This window comes from Acomys minous (assembly GCF_964271855.1).
Source record: "Acomys minous genome assembly, chromosome: 19".
Lineage (NCBI taxonomy): Eukaryota > Metazoa > Chordata > Mammalia > Rodentia > Muridae > Acomys > Acomys minous.
In genome coordinates, this window is record NC_140499.1 from 6,753,583 (window position 1) to 6,779,399 (window position 25,817).

The 25,817-nt window shown below is 40.8% G+C and overlaps 1 protein-coding gene across 3 annotated transcripts in view; it reads left to right on the plus strand.

Moving 5' to 3' along the window:
• SPATA16 (spermatogenesis associated 16) overlaps positions 1–25,817 on the plus strand; it is a 324,224-nt gene that overhangs the window by 16,926 nt on the left and 281,481 nt on the right. For all 3 annotated transcript variants that reach the window (XM_084769323.1, XM_084769325.1, XM_084769324.1), the window contains one exon: positions 10,649–11,278. In XM_084769323.1, coding sequence (XP_084625449.1) covers positions 10,667–11,278 — 612 coding nt within the window. In that variant the 5' untranslated portion in view covers positions 10,649–10,666. The remainder of the gene's footprint in view (positions 1–10,648; positions 11,279–25,817) is intronic.

Sequence of the window (25,817 nt, forward strand, 5' to 3'; positions counted from 1 at the left end):
AAAGCAGATTGACGTAGATACTTCACAAATATTGTTGATTCAGAGTATCAAACAAACAACCAAAATAGGTACAAACAAGTATAGGAAAGAATCAAAAAGCCATCCTGCCCAGAGTAACATTCAAAGTGAAGGCAGTTTATAAAAGGGTAGTTTATACTTAGGTAATTCTAGCTAAAGAGCAAAAGAAAGTGAACCTCCCCTAAACTGTGCAATAGAGTCAGATACAATTAAATAGCCATCCAGTCAGTCAACAAAATGGGTATTTTCTGTCTCAAACACATTCTGATTATATGGCAGGAATGATGAAATATGAATTGCTATATAATATTGGATAAGAACTGCTGAGAGATTGAAATGGATACATGACTGAGAACTGTACGCTTCAGATCATCAAAGAAGGCTTTCTGGGGCATGAACTCTGGTGCCCCGTATTTGACCACTTCCCCATGGTGGGGAGGCCTGGTGGCACTGAGAAAGAATAAGCAGGCTTCCAACATGAGAATTGATAGATAGCCTATGACCATGTAGTGGGGGAAGAGGTCCCCCTCGGTCATAGACCTAGGGAAAGGGAACAGGGTGAAAGCGCGAGGGAGGGTGGAATGGGTGGATACAAGTGAAGGGAAAACTAGTTGTAATCTGAATAAATTAATTAAATAATAAAAAACTTAAAAAGAGGTATTTAAGCTTTGATCTGAATAATGTTGAGGATAAAAAGATCCACCAGACTTTAATCTCAGCACTGAGGAGGGTGGGAGGCAGAGGCAGGCAGATCTCTGTGAGTTTGAGGCTAACCTGGTCTACAGAGTGAGTTCAAGGACAGCTGGGGCTACACAGAATAAACCCTGTTCCCCCAGGCCAATGAGAACAAAGTGTCTGAAGCTAAAATGCACCTAAAATGCACCTGCTTAACCAGGTCTCTTGACCATTATAGACATCAGAGACATGGGGCTGATGACTCTGCAGAGGGATCAGGGCTGCCCCAGATCATACTCTGTTATAGGTGTGATGGACATTCATGGAAGTGAATGCTTCAGGAAAAGCAACGTGAGATATGGTAGTGGGGTAGGGATGTGGTTTTCATTCAAAAGAATGACTGTGCCTGCTATGTGAGAAGGCAGATGCAGTCATTTAGATGGGAGGTGATGGGTCTTTAAGAATATCAATAATGGATATGGATAGAGGCAACAAAGCCAACAACCAACTATAGGATGGATCCTGAATAAAAGTGAATGGATAAAACAAGGATAAAAGACAACTTGTAATGTTTTCTACTGGACAAACAGGTATATTGGGGAGCCATATTCTAGGAAGGTAGAATGAAAATTAAGATACTAGGTTAGGAATTGTTCATTTTGAAATATATATTAAACAATATGAATGAAGCTGACTATTGTGCCGTTCAAGGAGCAAAGACTAGAACCATGACATTACAAAAAACAAGAGCTTGTGGTGGCATCTGGAGCTGCAGGACTGAACTGGACCAGGTCACCTAAGGACCTGACTACAGCTGGGAAAAGCAGTGCCCCTGGTGCTTAAGAGAGCAGGGCCTGGGAGTGGAACACTGGGGAGTGAGGTGGAGGAGAGCTGAATGGCCTTGGCATCAGTGCAAATGAGAAGAGTGTCCCACTGAAGGCAAGGCTGCTGTCTAGAGCCACAGTGAATGCAAGCCTAGCAGTCACTGCACTGGAAAGTGATTCCTGATCTATAGCAGAAGCCTTAACAGCATGGCTGGGCCTCAGAGGAAGAAGATGAAGATGAGTTGGAAGAGACTTAGTGTGTAAAGACCTACTTCTGTATTTCGGCAAGGGAGTAGAGCCTTGAACAATGACATCAGGCAGCGCACTGGAGCCCATGGAAGGCCGTTAGTCACGTTTCTCATAAGGTCTGCTAGGTTGGCACATACGCCAGCAAAACTAGCCCAAAGCCAAGAGAATATCCAGTAACTTGCAAAGGTGACTGTCTTAATTTGGGTTAATATTTCTATGATAAGACATCATGACCAAAAGTAACTTAGGAGGGAAATGGCTTGGCTAATCTATCTCAAATCACAGGCCACTGAGGGAATCCAAGGCAGAAACTCAACACAGGGAGGGAACCTGGAGGCAGGAACTGATGCAGACGCCATAGAAGAGTGATGATTACTGGCTTGCTCCTTGTGAGGTGATCAGCCTGCTTTCTTATAGAAGCCAGGACCGGCTGAGGGCCGAGCAGGTCCCTCCCACACCAATCAATAGCTAAGAAAATGCGCTGTGGGCTTTCCTGCCCACAGCCTGATCTTACAGAGGCATTTTCTCCATTGGGACTCCCTCATCTCGGATGACCCTAGCTTGTGTCGAGTTGACATAAAGCTAGCCAGGACAGTGATGGCAAGAGAATAATCATTGAGAGGAGGAGACAGAATTCTCTGAGGGAGCCATGGACAACTGCAAGGAGCTGTTGGTGGAACTGGTAAACCTCTTCTCATCTAAGTGTCATGCCGGAAAATAGCCCATCTGATTCTTCCATGATACTCATAGCTCTGAAAGTAATGTTTAGACAAGAGGCATAGTTTCTCTTAGGACATGCCATTTAATGAATAATAAACCTAAAATTCAAGCTGTTCTTGCAGCTCCAAACTGAACATTCTCTCCACTACATAATGCCTCTGTGAGTAGCCCTCTGACAAGTGTGCACAACGTACTGGTACAAAGAGGTACAGTTGTTTTAATGAATTATTCCCATTTGGTGACTTAGTGATCAGCAAGTGACTTGACATTGCCTTTGAAGTCTCTGAAATCTATTCATGTGGAAATTTTATGTCCACATTATATTTTCTTTATTTAACAACTTCTGGAATACAATGGGTCATAATTATATTCACAACTAAAGATCTTTAAAAACACTTAAAATCTATAATTTCTTTCTGAACAAATTTGTTTCCTGCACTCGAATTAACCATAAAATTGTGTACATCTTATCATTTTAAAGGAAGTCTCACCCAATCAAACAACAAAAATGTTAAGTACTTGGTTATATAATTCATAAAGAAAACACTTGTGATATGAGAAAAGTAAAAGTCCCAATCACTGAGAGCCCAGGGAGTATTTTCACAAGATCCTAAAGTTGTGGAATTTGGTATCTACTGGCCTGAGTTTGAGTCTCTGGTATGGCCAGTCCCCTTGATGACTGTCTAGTTCTTCAGTGTCATGGTTTCTCTTTTAGCACAATTTAAGCTAATAGCCTTTATACAAAGAAGTCGTGAGGGGGGAAATTTAATGCAGTGATGTAACTTACAAACTGAAAGCACCACAGTACTCTTATTTCTTAAATGCATACTATGAGGCAAATCCACCTCTACTCTCTGGTAATAGTCCACTATTGCTAACAGCATCACTTGAATAAAAAAAGGGAAAACCTCTAGGGTGGGAACACTGACTCTTCTATCTCAAAGCCTTGTTTCCAAATACCTACGTGTGCTCTTACAGAAGCAGGCATGCTATTGCCATCTTAGCACACGAGCCACGCCCTCTTTCTAGCAGCCAGTGTGCTGTTGTAGTCCAGCATCTGCAGAAACTGTGCATCCACATAGGAGATGGACTGAGACTCATTTCACTCCCTTGCTGTTCAGTGAGGGAAGAAAGCATCTCCTCTGAACGGAGGGAGTGTTTGTCTGTACATCTCCTCCTGCCCATCCTCCACCTCTGCTTTCTCCTGGCTGTGAATACTGACATGCCAAGATCTGGTCAACCTTTTCTCTTTCTCCATCTATCCCTGTGCCCTGATCATGGCTCATGGCCTTAATACATGACTGTCAGACAGAAGGAATGTTTTTGTAGGATGCCTTTAAAAATAACAATGTGTACCGGTAACCTAGCAAGCAAGGTGTTTTTCCTCATAATGTCGCTCTGGTTACATTTAACAGCAAGTTAAAATTAGATCTTTTTTTAAAAGAAAGAAAACCATAGCAACTGTGATGTTGAATGTTTCAGAGAGCACATTTTACGGATTCTCTTCTTCTGAATTGCCCAGATTTGAGCTGCCAGTTTCAGGGGGGAAAAATGATAATTTAAATTGATTTACTAATAGCCATGTAAACTACTGATTGAGTCTCAGCGGTAATAGAAACCCCCATGTAGAACAGAAAGCTTGATGACGTGCTTGAAGTAAAAACATAAATAAATAGATAGATGTTGAAAATACAGTGAATATGTGTAAACTGGTTACCTGATAGAAATGGCTGAGCACGAACCACCTTTCGCTTCCTGTACCTGTGCTTGTTATAAGCCCCACAGACCATTCAAATGTTTACCAACATTTGCTGGAGATCTTCATTATCTGTGCCATGTGAGTATGAGAGAATCAGTCCTACTACTATACTGACTTCTAAACTAAAGAATAAACACCTTACAGAATGCCTCCTACAAATACATTTGACATTCATGGTGGCCGAATATTAGTTTTCTCTTAAAGTATTTTTACTGAAGTAAAGATCAAAAATGTAGCCTGAGGAACACTGACTAATGCCATGTTAATCACCCTGACTACTAAAAGAGTGAAGAGGTTGATAGTTTAAATCTAGTTCTTACATGACTCATTTGAACAATCAAGAAGAAAATGTACTTCTCCTGGGATGAGATTAAACAAAGCAAAACAAAACCCATCAAAACCTCTCAGAATCAACTTTTTCTGAAAAGGCTTTGCTTTACTGTGAGAAAAAAAAAATCCAGCTCTAGCTGGTCCCAGCGCTAGGTACTCAGGAGTCTGAGGCAGGGGTGTGGCACCTTCAAACCTTACCTGAACTACAGAGTGAATTCAAGTTGAGCTTTGGCAACTTAGCAAATCTGGCTCAATAAGAAAGAAAAAGGGAAATGAGGGAGGGAGGGAGGGAAGAAGGGAGGGAGGGAGAGAGGGAGGGAGGGAGGGAGGGAGGGAGGAAGGGAGGGAAGGAAGGAAAAGAAATCATGAAAATGGTAGTTAAATAGATGGAAGTAGAAAAAATCATACAGAATGAGGTAACCTAGACCCAGAAGCACAAGTGTTGCATGTTATCTTTTACTTGAGGCTCCTAGCTCCAAATCTTTCGATGTGAATATGTACCCTGAAGTAGCTGTAGGAACCAGGAAAATAAAATGGGACCACTGCCAAGACAGGGATGTCAGGGAGCAACAGAGAAGGTGTTAGAAGGGTATACATGATCTGATGGGGGAAAAGGCAACTCTAACTATGGGGACAGAAGGAGAAAAATACAGAAGGGAAGAGGGTAAAAATTATACTAACGTTTCTTTAAAAGCCATAGGAATCATACTATTAACTCCCTACCTAAGCTTACCTATAGTATGAATATGATAGTATATAAATACATATATACAGTTTAAATAAAATTTCTCACCTGGGCTGAAAATGCTCCCTCCAAGAGCTAAAATCTACATAATAAAGACCCCAATATCAAGTATAAGAAGCCCTCTTTTGGAAGCCATAGCTGGTACTGGAAACCTAGGTCATGCCTCAAGGCTAGTGATGTCATGGATCTTGGAGTATAACCCACAGCCACCATCTTACTAAATCATGAGAAGGCCTAATTAAATTCTTAATATTTGTCTTTCTGTACATAGGGAAGTATGCTCCTTACACCCAATGAAGGACATGTCTCTGCACAGGTAGAGACCATAACCTAACCACAACCAAGCAAAGTGCAGAGCCGTAGAGCCCTATCCCAGCCATGTATCTATGATACAGCTCTGGCATCTAAGCCCCAAAGATTACTGAGGAAGAAAGGGTAGGAAGATTGTAAGTGCCAGAGGATCAGGCAGTTTGCTGTGACATTGTGTTGCCCTATAGGGTCTCACCAACATAAATGCTTATACATGAGATGAGCAAGGACAACAGCAATGCATGTGCCAAAATGAATGCACGAAAGGCCAGAACTAAAGGCAACTAAGGAATCCTGTGAGTAGAGAAATAGCCTTCCGCAAGGAAGACACACCAATTGGTTACCCAACACCAAATGCTCAGTCCTGAAAACATGCATACAAGTAACATTATACAACATTATACAGACTGAGCAGATTGTATTTTTGTATTTAGGAATACATATATTTTGTATTTAGGAATATATATATACATACACAGACACACACATATACATACATATATGCATATACACATATATACATAAATACACACATATATGTATGTGGGGTGTGTGCGTGTGTGCATATATGTATGTATCAACAATTAATGAAAACAGAAGCCATTGATTTGAAAGAGAACAAGGAGGCATAGAAGGAAGGCTTTCCAGGGAGGAAATGTAAGTAGGAAATGGTGTAATGCTTCTTATTTTGAAAAAATAAGAAATAACTAAAAGAACAAGTACAAGGAAGGCTGGCAGTGTCACTCTATGGCAGAACTGCTTACATTGAACACACTTGATTCATTCCCTGGGTCTTAAAAAAAACCCTAGGCAGGGCTTTTTATTTCTTCTGCATGCAATAATCTGTAAATTACAGTAGTTCTTTGTACAGGCTTCCAACCTCCCTATCCGCATTAGGATTAGGACTTCTATTGTTGTCTTAGCCCAGCTGATATTTGGGCAGTCATGGTGGTGCGACACTGTGGGAGGAGCTTCTGACATCGCGAGGAGTTCTCACCACACACCGCATGTTCTTCCAGCTCTTGTTTGTTTGCTTGTTTGCTTTTGAGGCAGGGTTTCACTGTGTAGTCTTGGCTGTCCTAGACTCACTCTGTAGACCAGGCTGGCCTCGAACTCACAATGGTCCGCCTGCCTCTGCCTCCCAAGTACTGGGATTAAAGGCCTGCGCTACCGTGCCCGCTTCTCCTCCAGCTCTTAGAACCTTTCTGCCTCCTCTTGTGCAAGGATCAGAGTGATGGTGAATTTGAAAGACAGCATGAAGAGATACAGGAGGAAAGGAAGGGAATAGGAAATGAAGCAATTGTATTATAATCTCAAAATATAAAAGGACCTGTTTTTAGATTCCAGCTTTATTTTCTCCTAGTGCACATAACTTAGTCTCTGTTTTATAGCATATGTTTTGACCTACATTTTTTTGAACAACTTTTTGCAGAGCACTGAGCTAATGTCTGGATAAGTGGAGAATGAGTCTGCTTTTAGACAGTTTATTGAAAGAAGTCATCCCTGAATCCATAACTGATCTGTTTTAGAGAAGACAGAGATGGGCAGTCCTTATCTTGGAATGGCTGTTTGGTGTAGGACATATAACTGAGATGGGAACAAGATGGGGAAATTTTAGCAGACGGATTGAAAATGAGTGCCTTCTGGAGTTAGCGGAATGTTCACCGTGCGTTCAAGTTGTGAGAAGCAAAGGCAGGTGTGAGGCTGGGTGGGGAAAGATCTCGGGACCTACAGTGCTTCTCTGCAAGTCTGTAATGGTTGGAAACACTGGAAGCAGCCTGCTTCTTCTGTTGGGCACCACAGCTTTCTTTTCTTTTCTTTTCTTTTTTTTATTAATTTATTCTTGTTACATCTCAATGGTTATCCCATCCCTTGTATCCTCCCATTCTTCCCTCCCTCCCATTTTCCCCTTATTCCCCTCCCTTATGACTGTGCCTGAAGGGGACTTTCTCCCCCTTTATATGCTCACAGTTGAGTGAAGAGTAGGGTATGGTGCCTCATATTTGACCATGTCCCCTGGAGGGGGAGACCTGGTAGCACTCGGAGGAAGGATACCAGGCTACCAAGAAGAGACTTGACACCACAGCTTTTATAAGGAACATCTTCAACCTCTGAAATCAAAGTTGTGTGAGCAGCTGCCACCACTGTGAAGCTGAGGTTGGTTTGGGCCCTGATCTCTCAGATTGTCGATTTCAGGACACATGTTGACATTCAGGGCTGTATTCTGTTGAGGAAGAGATACGTAACTTTGTTGTTTCTTGGACAAGTTTGTGATAACTGATCTTTCAGATACCTGGACGGTAAAGGTTTGCTCATCTGTTCCCTATCTCTGAATGTCCTGTGAGCACCCTGTCTGCTTTCTCTCCCTCTGTTACTATTGTTTATGCATATCTGCCAGGGCATTTAAGATGATGATTTCTCTAGAAAGGCTGAAAGATTGCTGTAGAAGCACTCGAGAGCCTTGGTCACAAAAAGAAAGGTAAAATCAAATCAAATAATAAAGCCTTTCTCCTTGCACGTATTCAGGGGGAAGTGGGAGAAGGTTAGGGGCAGAGGAACGTGAAGACATTAGAGGAAGGAGAAATAATCCCCTTGAGGAGAAGCAGTTACAAAGATGGTTACGAATTTACATGCTGAAGATGTGAGGTCAGCCCCGATAAAACAAGTACTGTTGCCACAGATGCTGAAACGTTATCTCAACAACAATAGACAAGCTGATGTGTTTTAGCCTCTGGTGCCTGATGTAAACAGTTGAGATAAGAAGCGTGAAAAAAAAAACTCTTGGAACATCTCACCTGCCAACATTTATTGTCCATATTTACATCTAATCTACTGTGGGAATGGATCTTCCTAGCAGCTATTTTGAGCATCAGGAAAAGTTCAAAAGCTGCACCTGTGCTACTGGAAGAGTGTCCCTGGGATGGACCCTGCTCTGGGACACACCCACTGGATAGCCCAGCTGAGGCACTGCACCTATGTTCCCTCAGCCCAAACCCTCCGGGGTACAAGAACAAACAAGAACAGAGTGATGGCCGGCCGGCAGCACTGTCTTCTTCTTACTGGCGGAGGTAGAAAGCTCCAAGACCAAGACAGTGCCTTATCAGAGTAGAGTGGTGGCACTGGACCTGTGGTTCACTGGCATGCACATCCACTTAGCAAGGGGCAGAGAGTAAACTGGCAAAGATTGTAATCTTTCAGAAATTAGTTCTGTCAGTAAAATTCTGTCAAGGAACCACAACTCCAGTATTTAGCATTTAATAACAACACCAAGTTAATTACCATTAAAATTAGATATGTATTTCTGTGCATGTGTGCATATATAGTATACATATGTGCAGGTGAACATATTAGGCCAAAGGAAGACATTGGGTATTTTCCTCTATCACTCTCTGCCTTATTTTTTCTTTTAAACAATCTCATTGTACCTGAAGCTCAATGTTTTGCCTAGGACAGATGGCCAGCAACTTCCTCCACCCGTCTGTGTCCTCAGACAATGGGGTTATAGACACATACCGCCAAGCTTGGCCTTTATGTGGCGGCGGGGGGGGGGGCGGTATTTGAACGCAGTTCCTCTGGCTTTCACAGCATTCTTTCTTACCCATTTTATCTTTCTTATGAAGTAATAAGACTGCCATGGTAGCTGTTTTAATATGTTCATGTTAGCACCTACATATAAAGGTAGAGAAAAGGACAGATTTAAACTTCAAGGGGTAAAGCACAGTTTTATGTTGTCCACTTTTTTCCCTTAAGAACCAACTGGGTCTCAGTTCACAGTGTTCCAAAGGTTCTGGGGAGCCAAACTGCTGTCTCTCAAGTAGACAAAGGAAAGCAATCAATATTAGCAAAATAATAAGCTTGAAGAAGTTTCTCAAGTGTTTTAGTGAGGGAGTCATGCTCAAAGATTAAGAAAAGCACAAATAGATGCTTATCTCATTGTATCATATAATCATATTCAGCCGTACCGTGGCTGTTCTCTTCTCTCTTTGGATCTGATGTAAGTATAGTCAGAGATACACTAAAAGTGGCATGGCATGAGGAAAGACTGTGATCAGGGACTTAGTGAGTGCCCAGGGGTGTGTTCTGCTGGGTTCTGCTGGAAGCCAGTACGGTGTTCATGGAGAAGCATCAGCCCCCGTAGTCTTCACATTCTTTGTGAAATAAGGAAGCAAAATTGTGCCCAGTACAGACTATGACTAAGTCAGAGAATGGCATGAAATAAGAACCAATTATATTCAGTAATTATTAGATTCTAAGATGTCTTTTATTTTGCAACAAATCTAGAAGCAGAGCTAGTATGGAAAAGCCTCTGTTTTAGACTGTGTGTTATGCATCAGAACATTGAGAAAATGTTTCATATTGTAAACAACATCCATGTCATTACTACAAAAACAGTGGATTCCAGATGAATGCGTGGCTCCAAGTCACCGTAAGTTCAAGGTGACATTCTCCTACTATGAAAGCCTGTTTTAACAAACAGCATCTTTAAACATGCCCCAACATGCAGCTTTCAGTATTAATAGAGTAAACATATGAAGAAGACACTGTGCTCACATTTCTGGAAGTTTTTCAGAAGTGGCCATGGTTTCTGCTCCCCAGTCCATCATGCAGAATAGCAATGGGCTTTGTAATGAGTTATAGACCACCTGCCTTTCTGAGGAAATTAATATAGAAATGGATTTTTTTTTACTTTTTTGTCTTCTAGGGCTATGTATAAAATTTTCCTATTCAATGACTTTGGGCTTCTCATAAAAAGGTTCATTCAATGCTGCTCAGCTGTAAATTGTTTTTCAGGCAAGACCTAAATACGTTTTGGGTGAGTTGTTACCTTAGTGAGTTTTGCGATTGAAACATCCATTGGACTGGGTGAACAATCACTGGATGGTATAAATGCAGCTCTATTCTAAGTAATAAGTACCTATGATAAGTAAACAGTGTTTGAAATGCAACTGAGTATAGGCTAAAACCACTGGGATTCCAGAATAATTGTTTTAATGGCTTTATTCTTTCTCATCCCTGCAGGACTGTGGGGGAGGGCGAATGGATTCTGGCAAGAGTAGGAATTTGGAGACTACAGTAAAGAGAGTCTATCGTGATCTGCTTATACCAAAGATAAATACCAGCAAGAAGATGTCCACCTTAAATTCACCCAATAGCCTGGAAGTGCCACCTGAAATTAAGAAGAGCTGTGGAGAAAAACAAACAGAACCCACAGCTGAGAGAGTAAAACTCACAAAGAGCACCAAGGAAAAACAAAGCAGTGAGTTAGAGAAGGTGGCCCTTAAACGGAAGGCTGAGGGTGAAGAAAAGATGGTGGGAAAGAAAGAGGCTAAGATAATGGAACTGGACACCCAGCTCATCACCACTGCGCCTCTACCTCACATCCCCTTAAAGAACATAATGGATGTGGAAATGAAGCTGGTCTATGTTGATGAGGAGGATGTGAGCTATGAGTTTGCCCAGTCCTACATGTGCACTGGGCTTCAGGCAACGAGCCAGATTGCTACCATGATGACACCTGCAAGTGCCCGGGACCTCACCACCCTGCCACAGATTGACAAATGGCTTCAAGTAGCCTTAAAGGATGCCAGCTCTTGCTATAGACAGAAGAAATATGCCGTGGCAGCAGGGCAGTTCAGAACAGCACTTGAGGTACGGGATTAAAGACAGTCTAGTTGAACAGGGAGTCATGAAATTAAAAGTTACAATTACACTGAGTGGTTTTGATCATTGATCAATGTAATGAACAGTGGTCATGGGGTAAAAATATTTACTTTCAGAATTAAGAGTTCCAATGTTACATAAAGCAAGTAAGATGGGCCTGTAGATTATTATGCCTAGTCACATTTAACATGCTTTTTCTGCTTACAAACCCAGAAGGAAATGCCAACAAATGTGGTTGGTTTTGTAAGTTGGGTGTGGTGATGTGTTAAATATATCTTTTCTAAATGCAGACATTCCTTGAATCCATGAATTGTCCCTTTTATGTAATCTTTGCAAGTAAACCCTTAGTCTTTAGCACAGCGTGATACTTTACATTCAATGCTTGATACAAATGGCATCATATTCTTTGGCATGAGCATCACCTCAGGTTCCCTTTCCCTTCCAGTGAGCTCTATGACCAATTATTATAGATAGATGGATGAAAGATGGGTAGATAGGTAGATAGATGGATAGATAGATAGACAGACAGACAGATAGAATGTTTATCAAGTAGGTGAAGTTTGTCTCCCTCATGGCGTTAAGAAGTTGATAGTGAGGGGTTGGGGATTTAGCTCAGTGGTAGAGCACTTGCCTACCAAGCTCAAGGCCCTGGTTTCAGTCCTCAGTTCTGGAAAAGAAAGAAAGAAAGAAAGAAAAAAAGAAAGAAAGAAAGAAAGAAAAGAAAAGAAAAGAAAAGAAGCTGCTAGTAGACTGAAATAAAGCTAGGAATCACTGTTAAACAGAGAATAAATCCTGAGAAAAAGTACATGGTGTGATGTAAGCCTATGGAATAAGTATGTGCATACCTACAAGTCTCAATGGCTTGGTATAATTGGTGTCTCTCTGTGTATTTCATTAACTGCAAAAACTCACTCAGTGAATTCTAGATATTCCTGCTCATCAAGGAGACTTCAAGATATGAGTGAAAGAAAAGGAAGTGTGTGTCTTTTGGCTTTTCATCTTGAGAGGCTCAGTACAGTAATATGATATAAATCTGGTATCAAGGAAAACCTTGATGGGGGCCAGAGGGAAGTGTATGGATAATGTAAGATCTTTTGGTACAGATTTAAAGAGTAAAATATTTTCACCATTGCTTTCATGTTAAAAGGACTAAATCTGTAATGAATTGCTAACAGGAAGCAATTATCAATATTATCCCTTAAAAATTGTGTGCACATGCAAAGTCTCCCAAATAGATGCAAAGTAATTTGATGGCACACAGACAGTTCATGTATTTTCATAAAGCACTGTCCATCCATGCTCCAATTGGAAGCATGATGTGCCGTGTAGAGTTTGGGGATATTATTTCTACATTATGTAATTATAATTAGTAAGTGCTGAACACCTGGGCTATCCACCAGCCTCTGAGAGAACCACCACCTCTACTTTGGGCTGCTCCAGCCCCCACTCAGTCCTCGGCCAAGGACAGAATGCTCAGGAAAGGCAACACATAGACCCTTGTACATTTCTGCAAGCATCACTGCATTGTCTGCTGGAGTTTGCCTCAATGTACATATTCTTCATGAGGCAGGGTAGAAGAAAATGTTATCATTTTGTTAATAAAAAGGGGATATAAAACTAAGAAATTGTGCTGCAAAACTTTAAATTAGGACTGTGTAAGAGAGCAAAAGATACCAGTGTCAACTGGAGGAAAATGTTCAGTTTTCTATAAAGCCCAGTGTTGTTGGTGCTAAAAATCAGCATCAAGATTTAATGGCCAAAGGTATGTTTATATTGAAAAATATCTCTCTCCTGTCTCTCCCTCCCCCTCTCTCTCTCCCTCCCTCTCTCTCTCTTTCTCTTGCTCTCTCCTCTCTCTCTCTCTCTCTCTCTCTCTCTCTCTCTCTCTCTCTCTCTCTCCTCCTCTTCAACTCTCCTCTCCTCTCCTTTCTCACACTATGTGGGGGGCATGGCTGGAGAGGTTGAAGTCTGGCATGTTCAGGTAGCCAACTGAGCTAGGTCTTTTTCAACAGATTCCCTTTCTCTTCCCATCTTCTTTCTTCCTCCTGATCTGAGACCTGCCCCCAGATCTTCTAAGGAGAGTCACATAACCCTCAGGGAAGATTACAGGCCGGACTCTTTCCTGATAAGAAAACCAGTTTAGCAAACACTTGTGGATTCCTGAAGTACCCCACCCTATGCTAAGGAGATCCTAGCCTTAAGCAAATGACCTTTAACTGTACCTAGAAGTTCTTCCACCAATAGGATAACTAAGTGCTCTGCTTTCTTTCATGTGATAGGACCCCATGTTACTATATGTAAATAAAATATTGTACCACTGCAGGTAGATTAAGTATCCTTGCAAGCCTAACCCCATCAAATCAGACACATTCACCCACAAACCCCTCCCCACTGCCCAAGGTTTATAAATAAAGGCTGGCTGGTGTGCTAGCTCTAGTGTGCTAGCCATTTCTTCACCATGACTAAGATTCCATTTATTCTGGGGAAGAATCGCTGCTGGACACCTGGGGCTTAACTGCCAGTTAAGGCAGTGATGGTGGAGCTGCCATGGCAGCCAGAAAACCCACTCAGTCACTGACAGCTCAATGCTGACCTCTGGTGAAGCACCTGCCTGGCCTGCATCTCACTGGACCTGCCTGGCAGCCAGTTTCACACATCCACCTGTTTCCTCTGCTGCACTCAGCACAGCACTTAAACAAAGGGTTTTAACACTTTAGATATATCACAGTTTTGTGTAGCTCCACTGCCATTTGATACCCACGATTTCATTCTAAAAGAGCTAAACTGTAACACCCTGTGGAAAATCATTTCCCTAGTAAGACTGGGAACCTGGCCTTGTGCCCCTGGGCTTGGGCCTCATTTTGAGCACTCTAGGCCACCCTGAGTGAGAAATGGGACCTTGGGACCTTTGAAATTCAAAGTCCATCCATTCTGGAGTCAAGAAGTGCCTGGACTGACCCCTGGACCAGCAGAAGCAAGGCCACCCAGAAGATGCTGTAGGACAGCTCTGCTTTGCCCCCCTCCCCCTTCCTTCACTCTTCTTTCTCTGCTTTTCCCCTTCTCTCTCCCTTGGATTTTAGGAAAGCTTTGGCTGCTGACACTAATTACTGGTAATTAACAAAGGTAATTATTTTGAGACCAAAACTTTAGCTTAGACATCTGGCCTAGCTTTTGTTTAACTACCTTGGGAGTTAACTTTGAAATCTTCTCTAGAATGTCTCTTAATAAACAAGAGCTACTGGGAATAGAATGGCTTCTTCACTTCTTTAACCCTTCTTCTCTTGAACTTAAGCTTATAAACATAATATTTCATGGACTTCTCAGATGTTATGCAGCACACCCCTTTCCTCATTGCTTGGTGTGGCTTTTAAGTAAGGAAGGATGGAGGCAAGGTAAAATGACAACCATGACACTAGAGGGAGGGATAAATCAGCTGGTATCTGAAGGTGTATAACTTGGTCATATTTAACTATAAAGGCAGAAATTCTAAAATTGACTGTCTAGTGGAAGATAGGGGTAGATATCTTTGTCTTATAAATGTACATGTAGCCAAAATCATGCAATATGATCATCAGAACACCAAATTATAACAAAATTTTCCTAAGAGGTAGCTGAGACTTTATGACCCAAAACAGCTGCTCTTGCTATGCATTCCAGAGAACCAAATGGGAAAAAGTATGGGGAGAAACACATGGTACAAGCACTTTCCACAATGCTGTACCCATCATTTCTATTGTTTTCCCATTGACCACAATTTTATCATGTAACCACACCAAGCTGCAGGGCAGACTGGGACAACAGTTTTCCAGACATTTCTCACACTGAGAGGTTCTAGGACACAGGTAGATAAGCCTTTCTCCCAGGAGTACTTATAGTTGGGAACATATCAGGAGGTGTATACCAGGCTTACTCAGTAAGTGACCACAATCAGTTATGGGAGCATACAAAGTACATAGAGCTTGCAGTTGAAAACAGCACCATCAAATCTTACAGAAAGCCATGCTCTGGTGTAAGCTTCTCTTTTGGAAAACCCGAGTGTTGGTTAGCCACACCCATCCATGTCAGTGACTCACAACTGCTTATAACTCCAGCTCCAGAGGATCAAACACCCTCTTCTGGATTCTTGCAGACACACACACACACACACACACACGCACACGCACACGCACACGCACACGCACACGCACACGCACACACACACACACAAATTAAGTAAGAAAATATTAGTCAAACTACTTTAGCTACACTCTCGTGGGAAGAATAATAACAATTGCCAACATGCAAGAATATAGAAATCGGGGTTTCTTGTTACTTACAGGGAAAATACTCAAAAAAAAAACAAAAAACAAACAAAAAAAAAGATCATCAAAGGCTTGAGCTTTGTGACCTGCAAACTGATACCATGGCCTCCGCCTTAATCACCGGACCTTAGTACTTCAAAAGCTTTTTCCATGAATTAGAGCAGATCTGTAGGTACCTTTTAGATCTACAGCTTCAAACAGCTCCACTTGAACCAACACTACACAACAAAGTTTGCCCTCTGTAGCTGAAGCCGTTCCTTCTGATTGGAGCACATAGAGAGGACGGGGCTCCAGGGGCACTAATCTCTCCTATCTTAACGCCCGACTGAGCAATTACTCATTGCTCACAACCCAGAGCTTGTTCTGTGTGCTGCATGGTGAGTTCTACACTCTGGGGATATTTGCAGTCACTCTTCCATTTTGTTTCCCAAGCCAGCCATGCCATAGGGTGGTTACATTGCTGTCACCGTCACTGCTCATGAGAAAGTCAAGGGACAAACAGGTTAAGTGACATGCTCATGGGCCTCCTGCTAAAACCTGTGGAGCCTGGGTTTAAACACAGCATGCTTCAAGGATGTAGCATCATAATCGCCGTGTCTGTGCTTCTGGGTGTAAGTTGGTTGCAAATAGAGGATTCCATAGAGGCCCAGACCTGCAGAGTTGGAAGCTACATTTACAAAAATCCTCAATGACCCTTAAGCACATTGAATCTCAAGAGCTCTATGTTTGAATGTGCCTGACTAAACTATTCACTGTGATGGCAAGGCTGATCAATGCCCCCACATGCCCAAGGGTTGGAGGTGGAGGCTGGGATCCCAAGGTAACACTTCAGAAGGTAAGGTAACCTTTGAGAGGAGTAGTGAGAGAGGGGTGTGTCACCATTGAAGGGACACTTAAAGGCAGCCCAGGCTCTTTCTTTCTCTTTACTCTCTGGGATTGTAGTGTAAATGATACCGCTAGTCCAAAATGGGTGAACCAATCATGAACAAGAACCTCCAGAGCTAGAAAATGTAATGACTTTCCTCTATAACTTGAATATCTCGAAAGTTTTGTTGTAGTGGCAGAAAGCTAACGCATGTGCCTCTGATGAACACTCTGTAGTTTGCTCTCTAACACTCTTTTATGTCCAACCACTGACCCTAGGAAAGGCTTTCCCTTTGAGCAGCAGTTGTTTAAATATCAATCATTCAGAAATGAGGGATTTCAAACATCTGCAAAAAACTAAGTGTTCAAGGGGCTGTCTTAGTTAGGGGTTTTACTGCTGTGATAAAACACCATGACCAAAAACAACTTGGGGAGAAAAAGGTTTGTTTCAGTCTACAGCTCTCAGGTCATACACCATCATTGAAGGAAGTTAAGGCAGGAAATCAAGACCGGAACCTGGAGGCAAGACACAAAGCAGGAACCATGACAGAGTGCTGCTTACTGGCTTGCTCCCAATGGCTTGGTCAGCCTGAGTTCTTATGCACCAGAGATCACCTTCCCACAGCTGACCTGCTCACAGAGGAATGGGCCTTTCTGTATCAATCACCAACCAAAAAAAAATGCTCTACAGTCTTGCCTACAGGCAGTGTTATGGAGACATTTTCTCAATTGAGGTTCCTCTTCTCACATAACTCTAGCTTGTATCAAGTTGACAAAAAATAACAAGCAACACAGTTGGTGGAGGTAGGAATGGGTTGGTACTTCATATCTGTTATGCAAGATCATTATAAAACTTCCCATCATTGTGTCATCAAAGATGGAACAGCATAACACGAACAAAACAAAGCTAGGATAGAAAGAAAATGGAAGGTCATACTCTGAAAATGAAGGACATTTTGAAAATAGATTATATTGTAATTTCACAGAAAGCTCACTAAGTTGTCTGTTGTGCATTTCACCGTAGATTAGGAAAGCAAGGGTCTAAGAACCATTTTTTGGGAATCATTGTTCTAGAACACATTTCCCTTATGGTAAATGTTAGGTCTCCAAGACGATGGAGTCTGTACCAGGCCTTCTGATAAGATTACTTGCAGTGTAATGGAATTTGGTAGGAGGCAGGTCCATTTTGGAGCCCATTCAAGGGGGTTTATTTAATGAAGTAGCAAAAATATCTCATTATAGGGCAGCCTCACCTATAATTGCTCTACTGAGAATAATTCTGAAGCAAGTCTCTAGGGCCTCGCAATGTGGATATCCCAGAAAGCTTAATTTAAATGGATTCTAACACAGTGCTGCTTTCTGAGTACCTGAGGTGGTGTTTTACATAGATGTCAAAGATGTGGGTTTCCTCCTGATTTCAGTACACAGTTCTTTGTTGTTGTGTTTTAAATTAGCAGACAAAGAAATTGGGTACATTGTTCAATTTTCATACATAGATTAATCATTATACTTTGTTCTGTTAGCCACACACTGTCTTCCTCACCCTTCCTTCCTTTCTTTCTGGCCTCCCACTTTACTTTCATTCTTTGTGTGTGTGTGTGTGTATGTGTGTGTGTGTGTATGTGCGCGTGTGCTTTATTATCTTTTCTTATAACTCTTCCATTTAGAACTATTCCTCCCCTTTCACCGTGCTTTCTCTATTTTCATGTTCTACATACATTTAAACCTAAATTCTACATATAAGAGAAAATATGTGATATTTCTGTCTCTGAGTCTGCCTTATTTCATTTAACATGATGACTCCCAGTTCCAATTTCCCTCAAATGTCATAATTTCACATTTCTTCACAGCTAAATAAAGTCATATATGTATATAAAGATACAATTATTTATCCTGTCAGTGTCCATATCTAGGCAGGTTCCAAATTTTGGCATTGATGACTAGGGTAGCAGTAAGTATAAACGTACAAGTGCCTCTATAGTATGTTGGCTTCTTCAGGTTCTTCTTCAGTTCTTCAGGTACATATGCTATAGAAACATAAGTTAGATCATAAACTATTTCCATTTTTGGTTTTTTGAGAAACTTTCATACAGATTTTCATAGTAACTGGATGAGTATTCACACCAAGACTCTTCTTTTTCAATATCTTTACCAGAATTGGAGGAAAATGTTTGTTATTTGTCCATCTAACTGAGTAGTAGCACCTAGAATATATTAAAAATTTAAAGAATTTCAAAACCAATAACTACGAAAACTATCCAATCAATAAATGGGCTAATGAATCAAACTGATAGTTCCCAAAGGAAGAAATTCTAATGGCCAATAAATATTTTTAAATGTGTTCAAAACAATAGTCTTCAGGAAAAGACAAAGTCACACTGTTTTGGGATCCCATCTTGCCCAAGTTAGAATGTCTTCCTCTGGTCAAGAAAACCAAGAGAAGCAAATTTTGGGGAACTTGCAAGGTAGTTCAGCATCCTAAACCTTTCAAGTTCAAGACATTCACTTTCAAATAAGTCATTACTGTAACTCCTTAAATTAGCTGTCAGTCCCCCTTTAAAAGGTTAAAAAAAAAAAAAAGCAAATAGCAAACAACAACAAGATCCAACCATGGTCTTTTCAAAAGCTAAGCAACTTCCTTAAGGGATCACACCCAGTCCGGGGCAGGCCTTGTCATGCCTCAAATTCTTTGCTCTTCCTATTAAAAGGTGCATAAACATTGTGTAGGAATATTGTTTAAAATGCAGATCTGCCATGCTGGATGACACACCAGATGTCTCACTTTAAAGTAAGTTCACAAATGTTGTCAATGCTTCTGCTCCAGGAGCCACTCTGGGTAGCAAGGCTATGCCCAGCTAGTTGGTCGTCAGATGGCTGCCATCAGCCCTCGGGCGTACCATCAGGAAATTGTTCTACACTGCTCCCTTCACAGTTCTAGACAGCCACAAAACTGCAGGGATGTAGTGAACATGATGCTGAGATTGGCGTCAGAATCTCTGACTGATGCTGTACTTGTGTGTGTTGTGGCTGATCTGATCGACTCCATGTGCTCCTCCGAATGCAGTGGGGTAGACATGACAGTAACTTGTGACCAAGTGCTGTCATACAGGATGTCAGCAACTGCTTAATGAAAACCATGATAAAATCGTAACCTTTGTATAAGTTATAACAGAGCTCAACTTCTTGAGCCTCACACAATGTATTTCAAATTTAAAACTTTAGAATGTCAGCATCCCAAATGGTTCTGCCCACTGCTTGTTAATGGCATTGTTAATCCTTAGTCCCTTTCTTGTGTAATTAACATTTGAATGTGTAGTCTTAAGCACCTGCCTAGTGTGCACACAATTCTGGGTTTGGTCTGGAGAACCAGGGAACAAAAAATCTAATCTACTTTTAATTATATTTTAAATTGGTCCAAACAATAACCCAAATAATGCATTGTTCTCTAGGATACTCCTCTCCATCAAAGACTGTTGTAAATGATTAGCTGCTTCTTACAAAAAAACATAAGCCTTCTCTTAAGTCACAAACCAGGAAGCCAGAAATAGTTCATTTACTCCTGCTTGCCAGCAACAAACTGTTGAACTTTGTATGTTCAAGATTGGACATTTCAGTTTTTGATTGTTGCTGGCTTTGCTCATCCATAACCAATAAGCATTTAATGATTAAAGACCCTTGAAAAAATGTTAGCAAATTCCTACGGCAGAAAACTGCATAACGTGTGTTTCTCTTGACCTCAAAAATAAAATAATAGGACTGAATCCTTTTCCTTTCATGAGTTTGTTCCTTGACAATATTATAGATGCATACAATACAGACTGGTTTCCTTCACCCTTGCCCTCTCCTAGCCTCCTTCCACCTCATCACCCTCCCTCTGCCTTAGGCACTTCTCTCTTACTTTCCTGTCTATCCTGTTTTGTGACATCAGTGTGACCATGGTTTGCAGCTATCTGTTTGAGTACAGTGGTCTCAGAAGTGGGCACACAACTGAGGGTAGCGACTACTACTCTCGGAGAATCTACCCATAGCCAGTCATCCTCGTTCAGCAGTTGTTGGCAGGCTTCGTTCAAGTACCCACAGCTACTTTGAGTTCATGATTGTAGGGAAAAGGATTGCTTTTCTTTATCTTCTAGTGCCTTCTTCCAAAACACTCTCTGAGCAGCTTTAAAGGTAGTGGTAAGAATGTGCTGTAGAGCACTGGTCCCTCACCTGTCACTAGTTCTGAGCAACTTGGGCAACAATCTGCATTCATTGCTGTTCAATGCAAAGAGAGCTATCTTTGATTAAAGCGAAGAGTAGTTTTCATTTATAGTTATATGTGGATATTTAGAAGGCAGTTTGACGCTATGTCAATTTCATTAAACAGCAATAATAAGCTATCCCATTAGGCCTCTCACCTCTCCAGGTATGAGTTATTAAACAGGCTTACAATACTAGGCATGGGCTCTTTCCTGTAGGAACAGAATAACATGTAGTCAGAAGGTGGTTGATGGCTCCATAACAGTTATGCCATGACTGCATGGGCAGCATGTCTTGTCTAACAGAATGGTTAAAGGGTCACAGAGGGGGGAAATGTGTTTCTTTTTTCTTTTCTTTTTTTTTTTAATAATTAAGCACTAAGCAAAGTAGGTCTCTAGAAAAATTAAAATGTACTAATATAAGGAAGAGGTATGTTAACAGCACTTATGTCTTCCCTTACCACTGCCCTGAGAAATAAGAGTTCAGAGTGAGGAGTAATAAGAACCTAGCATTCCAGTGCCAAGGCTGGATTTATATTTCTCAGTTATATACTTTTCTGGGTTTTTTTTTTGTTTGATGTGTTATTGTTTATATTTTAAAGGCACTTCCCCCCCTAAAATGTGACCTTTAGAGAGATGTGCAGAAAGACTTTGTACATGTAGCCGTGTAATTTAGTTACTTCCTGTGACTGTCATCCCCTTCAATGGAACCACAAAGATGAAAGCATTCAAGGTATGGAGGAAAAAGTTGATCCTCCCTTAAAGCAACAGAGATTTTCCTGAGCGACAGTATGATCAAGAACGGCAAGTGTGGCAGGTCCTTGATTTGACACAATAGAAGCTTTATTCCCAGATAAACCAGGTTCTGCCACCCCCTTAACCCTCTGACCATCCACTTTCCTCTTAAGCTTTCCTCCATTGTCCATACAGAAGCAACTATGAATAGAACAGGTCAGAGAGCAAAACTTCCTCTTGGTATTTAGTACCCACAGTATGGGAGACAGGGCCAAGTGAGGCCCTCTGGGTAGCTTTCTTTTTACTCCAATGGTTGCACTGCATACAGAGTGATGAGGTGGAAATTTTCAATAACTTAGTCTGTACTATAATATTTGTCACTTTACAAATGAGAGAAGAAACAGAGTCTATTGGATAAGGCCACCAACCTCATAGTTCTTACTATAATTATAATGATAATGCCCTGGAGATCTGTTAAATGTATATGGTGCTACCAGAGAAACTGACACAGATGTAGGATCCACACAATGAATAGATCTTCTACACTGATACTTTTAGCTCTGTAACTAAAGTATTGATTAAAAGGTTGAAATCCACTGTCCTAGATGATCGTTCCCTTCTTCTCCTTTAAATCACTTACAAGAGGTGTAACATGTCAACTTTAAAAAAAAAAGTATTGGCAGATATATAAACACCCTAAAACTATTTTTTAAAACGCCTAGAGCCAGGAATGTGATGCACAATTGTCATCTCAGGACTTTGGCAAGCTGAGGATCAAAAGTTTGGGCTACATGATGAATCCGTGCATCAAAATAAAAACAAGAATCAATCCAGGAAACATGTCGATCATTTTGCTATAATCATATGATTATTAATCATGGCATACATGACCAGAAATGCCACAGTGAGCCGCTTTGGGAAAGCTGAAAGTCCTGTGTGGAAACTTGGGTTATGCTGAGTTAAAAATTTAAAAAGAAAAATAAAATTAAATGACTTGAAAAATTTACTCTTTGGAAGCCTATACTTAAAATAACCTCAAATTAATTGACAAGAAAAAGTAATTTTCTCAATGACTCCTCTCCCGTTAAATACTTCAAAATAGGTTGATGCTAAACTCTGACTAATGGCTAGTTAGAATCTCTGTCTGAAATACTTAAATTACTCCATGCCTGAAGACCTCACAAGAACGCTCGATCGCTCTGTGGGAGGCTGGGCAGGGTCTTTCTGATGAGCAGGGTCATTCTCCAGCTTACAGGGGTCATTTTTGTTTGATTCAAGTGACAGTAAATGTTAATGTAATTTTAAAATATAGTTAACTCTCTGATTATTACAAATCAAATCCCCATCATCTCAGCTACAGAATCCTTACACAACCCTAAATCGTAATCAAACTGATGATCCTCTCAGGATTCACAGGCACTAGAACTGATGATTTTCATGCAAATACTGGATAGTGTTACCAAATACCAATTGCACTATCCAATTTTATTTTCCAAATTTTTCTCAGGGCCACCCAAGCTACACCAAATGGAAGGCAGCAATACCCCCTCTTTCTTCTCCCCTTTGCCCCATTTCATGATGTATCTCAGTGTTTGGGCAGACTCCTGACAGTACTGAATAGAAGAAATCTACTTTACTTTGCCCTAGAAATGTACTATGGATGGAGCTTGTAGGTTACTCTTCTGATTGTACTATGTAGATGAACGTTAGCGGAAAATTTCTATTTCAATATTTAGTTAATTTTTAGTTCCCCTGTTGCCTCACTTGATATTCACTAACACAAGGGACATTTTATTCCCACCTGGAAGATTATTCTATCCCTATCAGAGACAGATTTAGCTAGGCAAGGATTGATATGAAAGGAAATGAATTTCATTGGAGGTCTCTGTGATTTCCTATGTGTATGCTTGATTATGGAAAACTAGAATACTAAGCTTAAGTATACTTGAATGTCACCACCAACATTATATCAATAAACAAATAAATACTGGAGCATTCGTTTTGGCCAATGGTGGTGATAATAATGACAGTGCAAAGTGTGATAAATGTTGATTAATTTATAGGATAAATAATAGCATAAAGTCAAGAACAAATCACTTTTATTAAAATTGTATTATTTGAGTAAGAGTCCATCATGAGCCTGGCATCTACATTATTCCTGACCCTGAACTTCTTCTGTGTCTTCCCTCCCAAATTCGTGATTGCTTCAAGTATTGTTTTCACATGGACACATATACACACACACACATTACATATCTTATATATGTAATATATAAGGGTGAAATGGAACAAAGGATGGAAGAAAGATAATGGGTATTGCCATTTTTCATTTTGTGTAGCTTTGGTGGCTCTGCAATAAACTTGGAAAATAAAATTGGATAGCAGGAGTGGTATTTCAGGACACTATCCTACATTGCATGAGAATCATCAATTTTAGTTCATGTGAGCCTTGAGAATATCATTGATTTGATTACAACTTAGGGTTGTATAAGGATTCTGCAGCTGAATTGATAGATATTTGATTTGTAATGATCAATGACAGAGTTAATTACATTTTAAAATTAGATATGTGCATGTATATGTGCATACATGATTTACTGACTGCATTTAGCTTTTCTCATTTGTACATTAGAAATATAGAAGCTTATCCCTGAAGGAGACTGAGTCTCCCTTTCCCAGCAGGCATTGACCACCTGTGGCTCTTCATCTAATGGTGGGCCCATATGAAAGTTCCATGCCCACATTGGCATATAAACTGGTGCTATCATTATGCCAATATTGCCGAAAGTTCATGATTGTAGCTTTTGTGTCATAAACAGAAGATCCTATCTTACAACATGCATTCTAGCTTTTGGCTCTTACACTCTCCTACCACCACTTCCATGATTTTCCCTGAACTTAGGTAGAAAGATTGGGTTGCAGATGTATCAGTTGGGTTGGGCACTACACAGCCACTTTTTCTCTGCGTTTTGACAAATGTTGGGTATCTGTAACAGTCTCTGTTACAACAATAATCTTCTCAGATGAGGGCTGAGAGCTACTCTTATGTGTGCACATACAAGGGTAAGCTTTTAGGCTATAGTTAAAAATCCCATTAGATTAGGAAAATGGCACTAATAGTTTTCCTCTCAGGGCTATCACTTCTCTAGCCATGGATGGTTAGCTGTGTTCACAGTAATAGTCATGAATTCCTTCCTACTAAGAAAGCTTTAAGTCTAATTATACATCTGTTGCTTAAGCCAAAAGTGTCACTATTACACTATTATAGATATCTTTCCAAGCCAGTGATTATTATGATTTTATTGTTTTGTTTTGTTTTGTTTCTGAGACAGGGTTTCTCTGTGTACCCTTGGCTATTCGAGATTCACTTTATAGAGCACACTGGCCTCAACATGGCAGGGATCTGTTTGTCTCTGCCTCCCTGAGTGCTGGGATTACAGGCATACACCACCACTGTTCCTGGCTTCCCAGTAGTTATTATGACTCATAGGCTTTGTAGGTAGGTAGGGCAGTCTCACCTCTTCCTTAGCAACTTGCATAGCACCTGTTGATACTAAAAGAAGCAGTTCTCACAGAGGAAGTTCCCATGTCGGTTCCAGCTCTATTTCTCCAAGTATTATTTCTCAACTCTCTAGTGTCTTCAGCAATAGAGCACGACCTTGAAGTTCTTGGAGGCAACCAAGGGCGCTGGAAAAAGCCTATACTGCATTGGAAGTCTCTTAGACTTCACTGACCAACAACTTGAAAGGAGATTTCCTATGCCTGACACCGGAGTCTTTGTTAAATTTAACCGAATTATTAAGTAGCTACTTTTTCTTACCTTCTCATATAACATATCAGTAAGAGCTCACTATACAAAAGAGCTTTGGATCTCAAGGTATTTAGAATCAATCCCTAGACATGATTCTTATTATTGTTAATGCATTAAAAATCTGTCACATGTAGGCTAGGGATAGCTCAGTGGATGAAGGACATGCTGTGCAAGCATAAGTACCTGTGCTTAAACCCTCAGACTACAGGAGAGTCTCTGGAAGCTAGCCTGCCATATATGAAGACTAATGACAAAAGACTATCACAGACAAAGTGGGAGATAAAGACTGACACCAGAGCTTGTCCTCTGATTTCCACACACACACCATGCCACACATGTGGCAATGCTCACACACGTGAGCATGAACAAGTCAGGGGTTCAGTGTTGTATGTAGAGCAAAGGTTCAGGATGGAGAAGTTTAACAGAGTCTGTGGTCTATGAGAGCAAATGACACAAGACACACTGTGTGTGAATGTTTCTATCTTCAGCATAATCCAACAAGGTAGAAACTATCATCTCTATTAAAAGAACATAGATCTTGAAAACATGAAGTACTCCTAGAAAAGGCAAGAGAATTT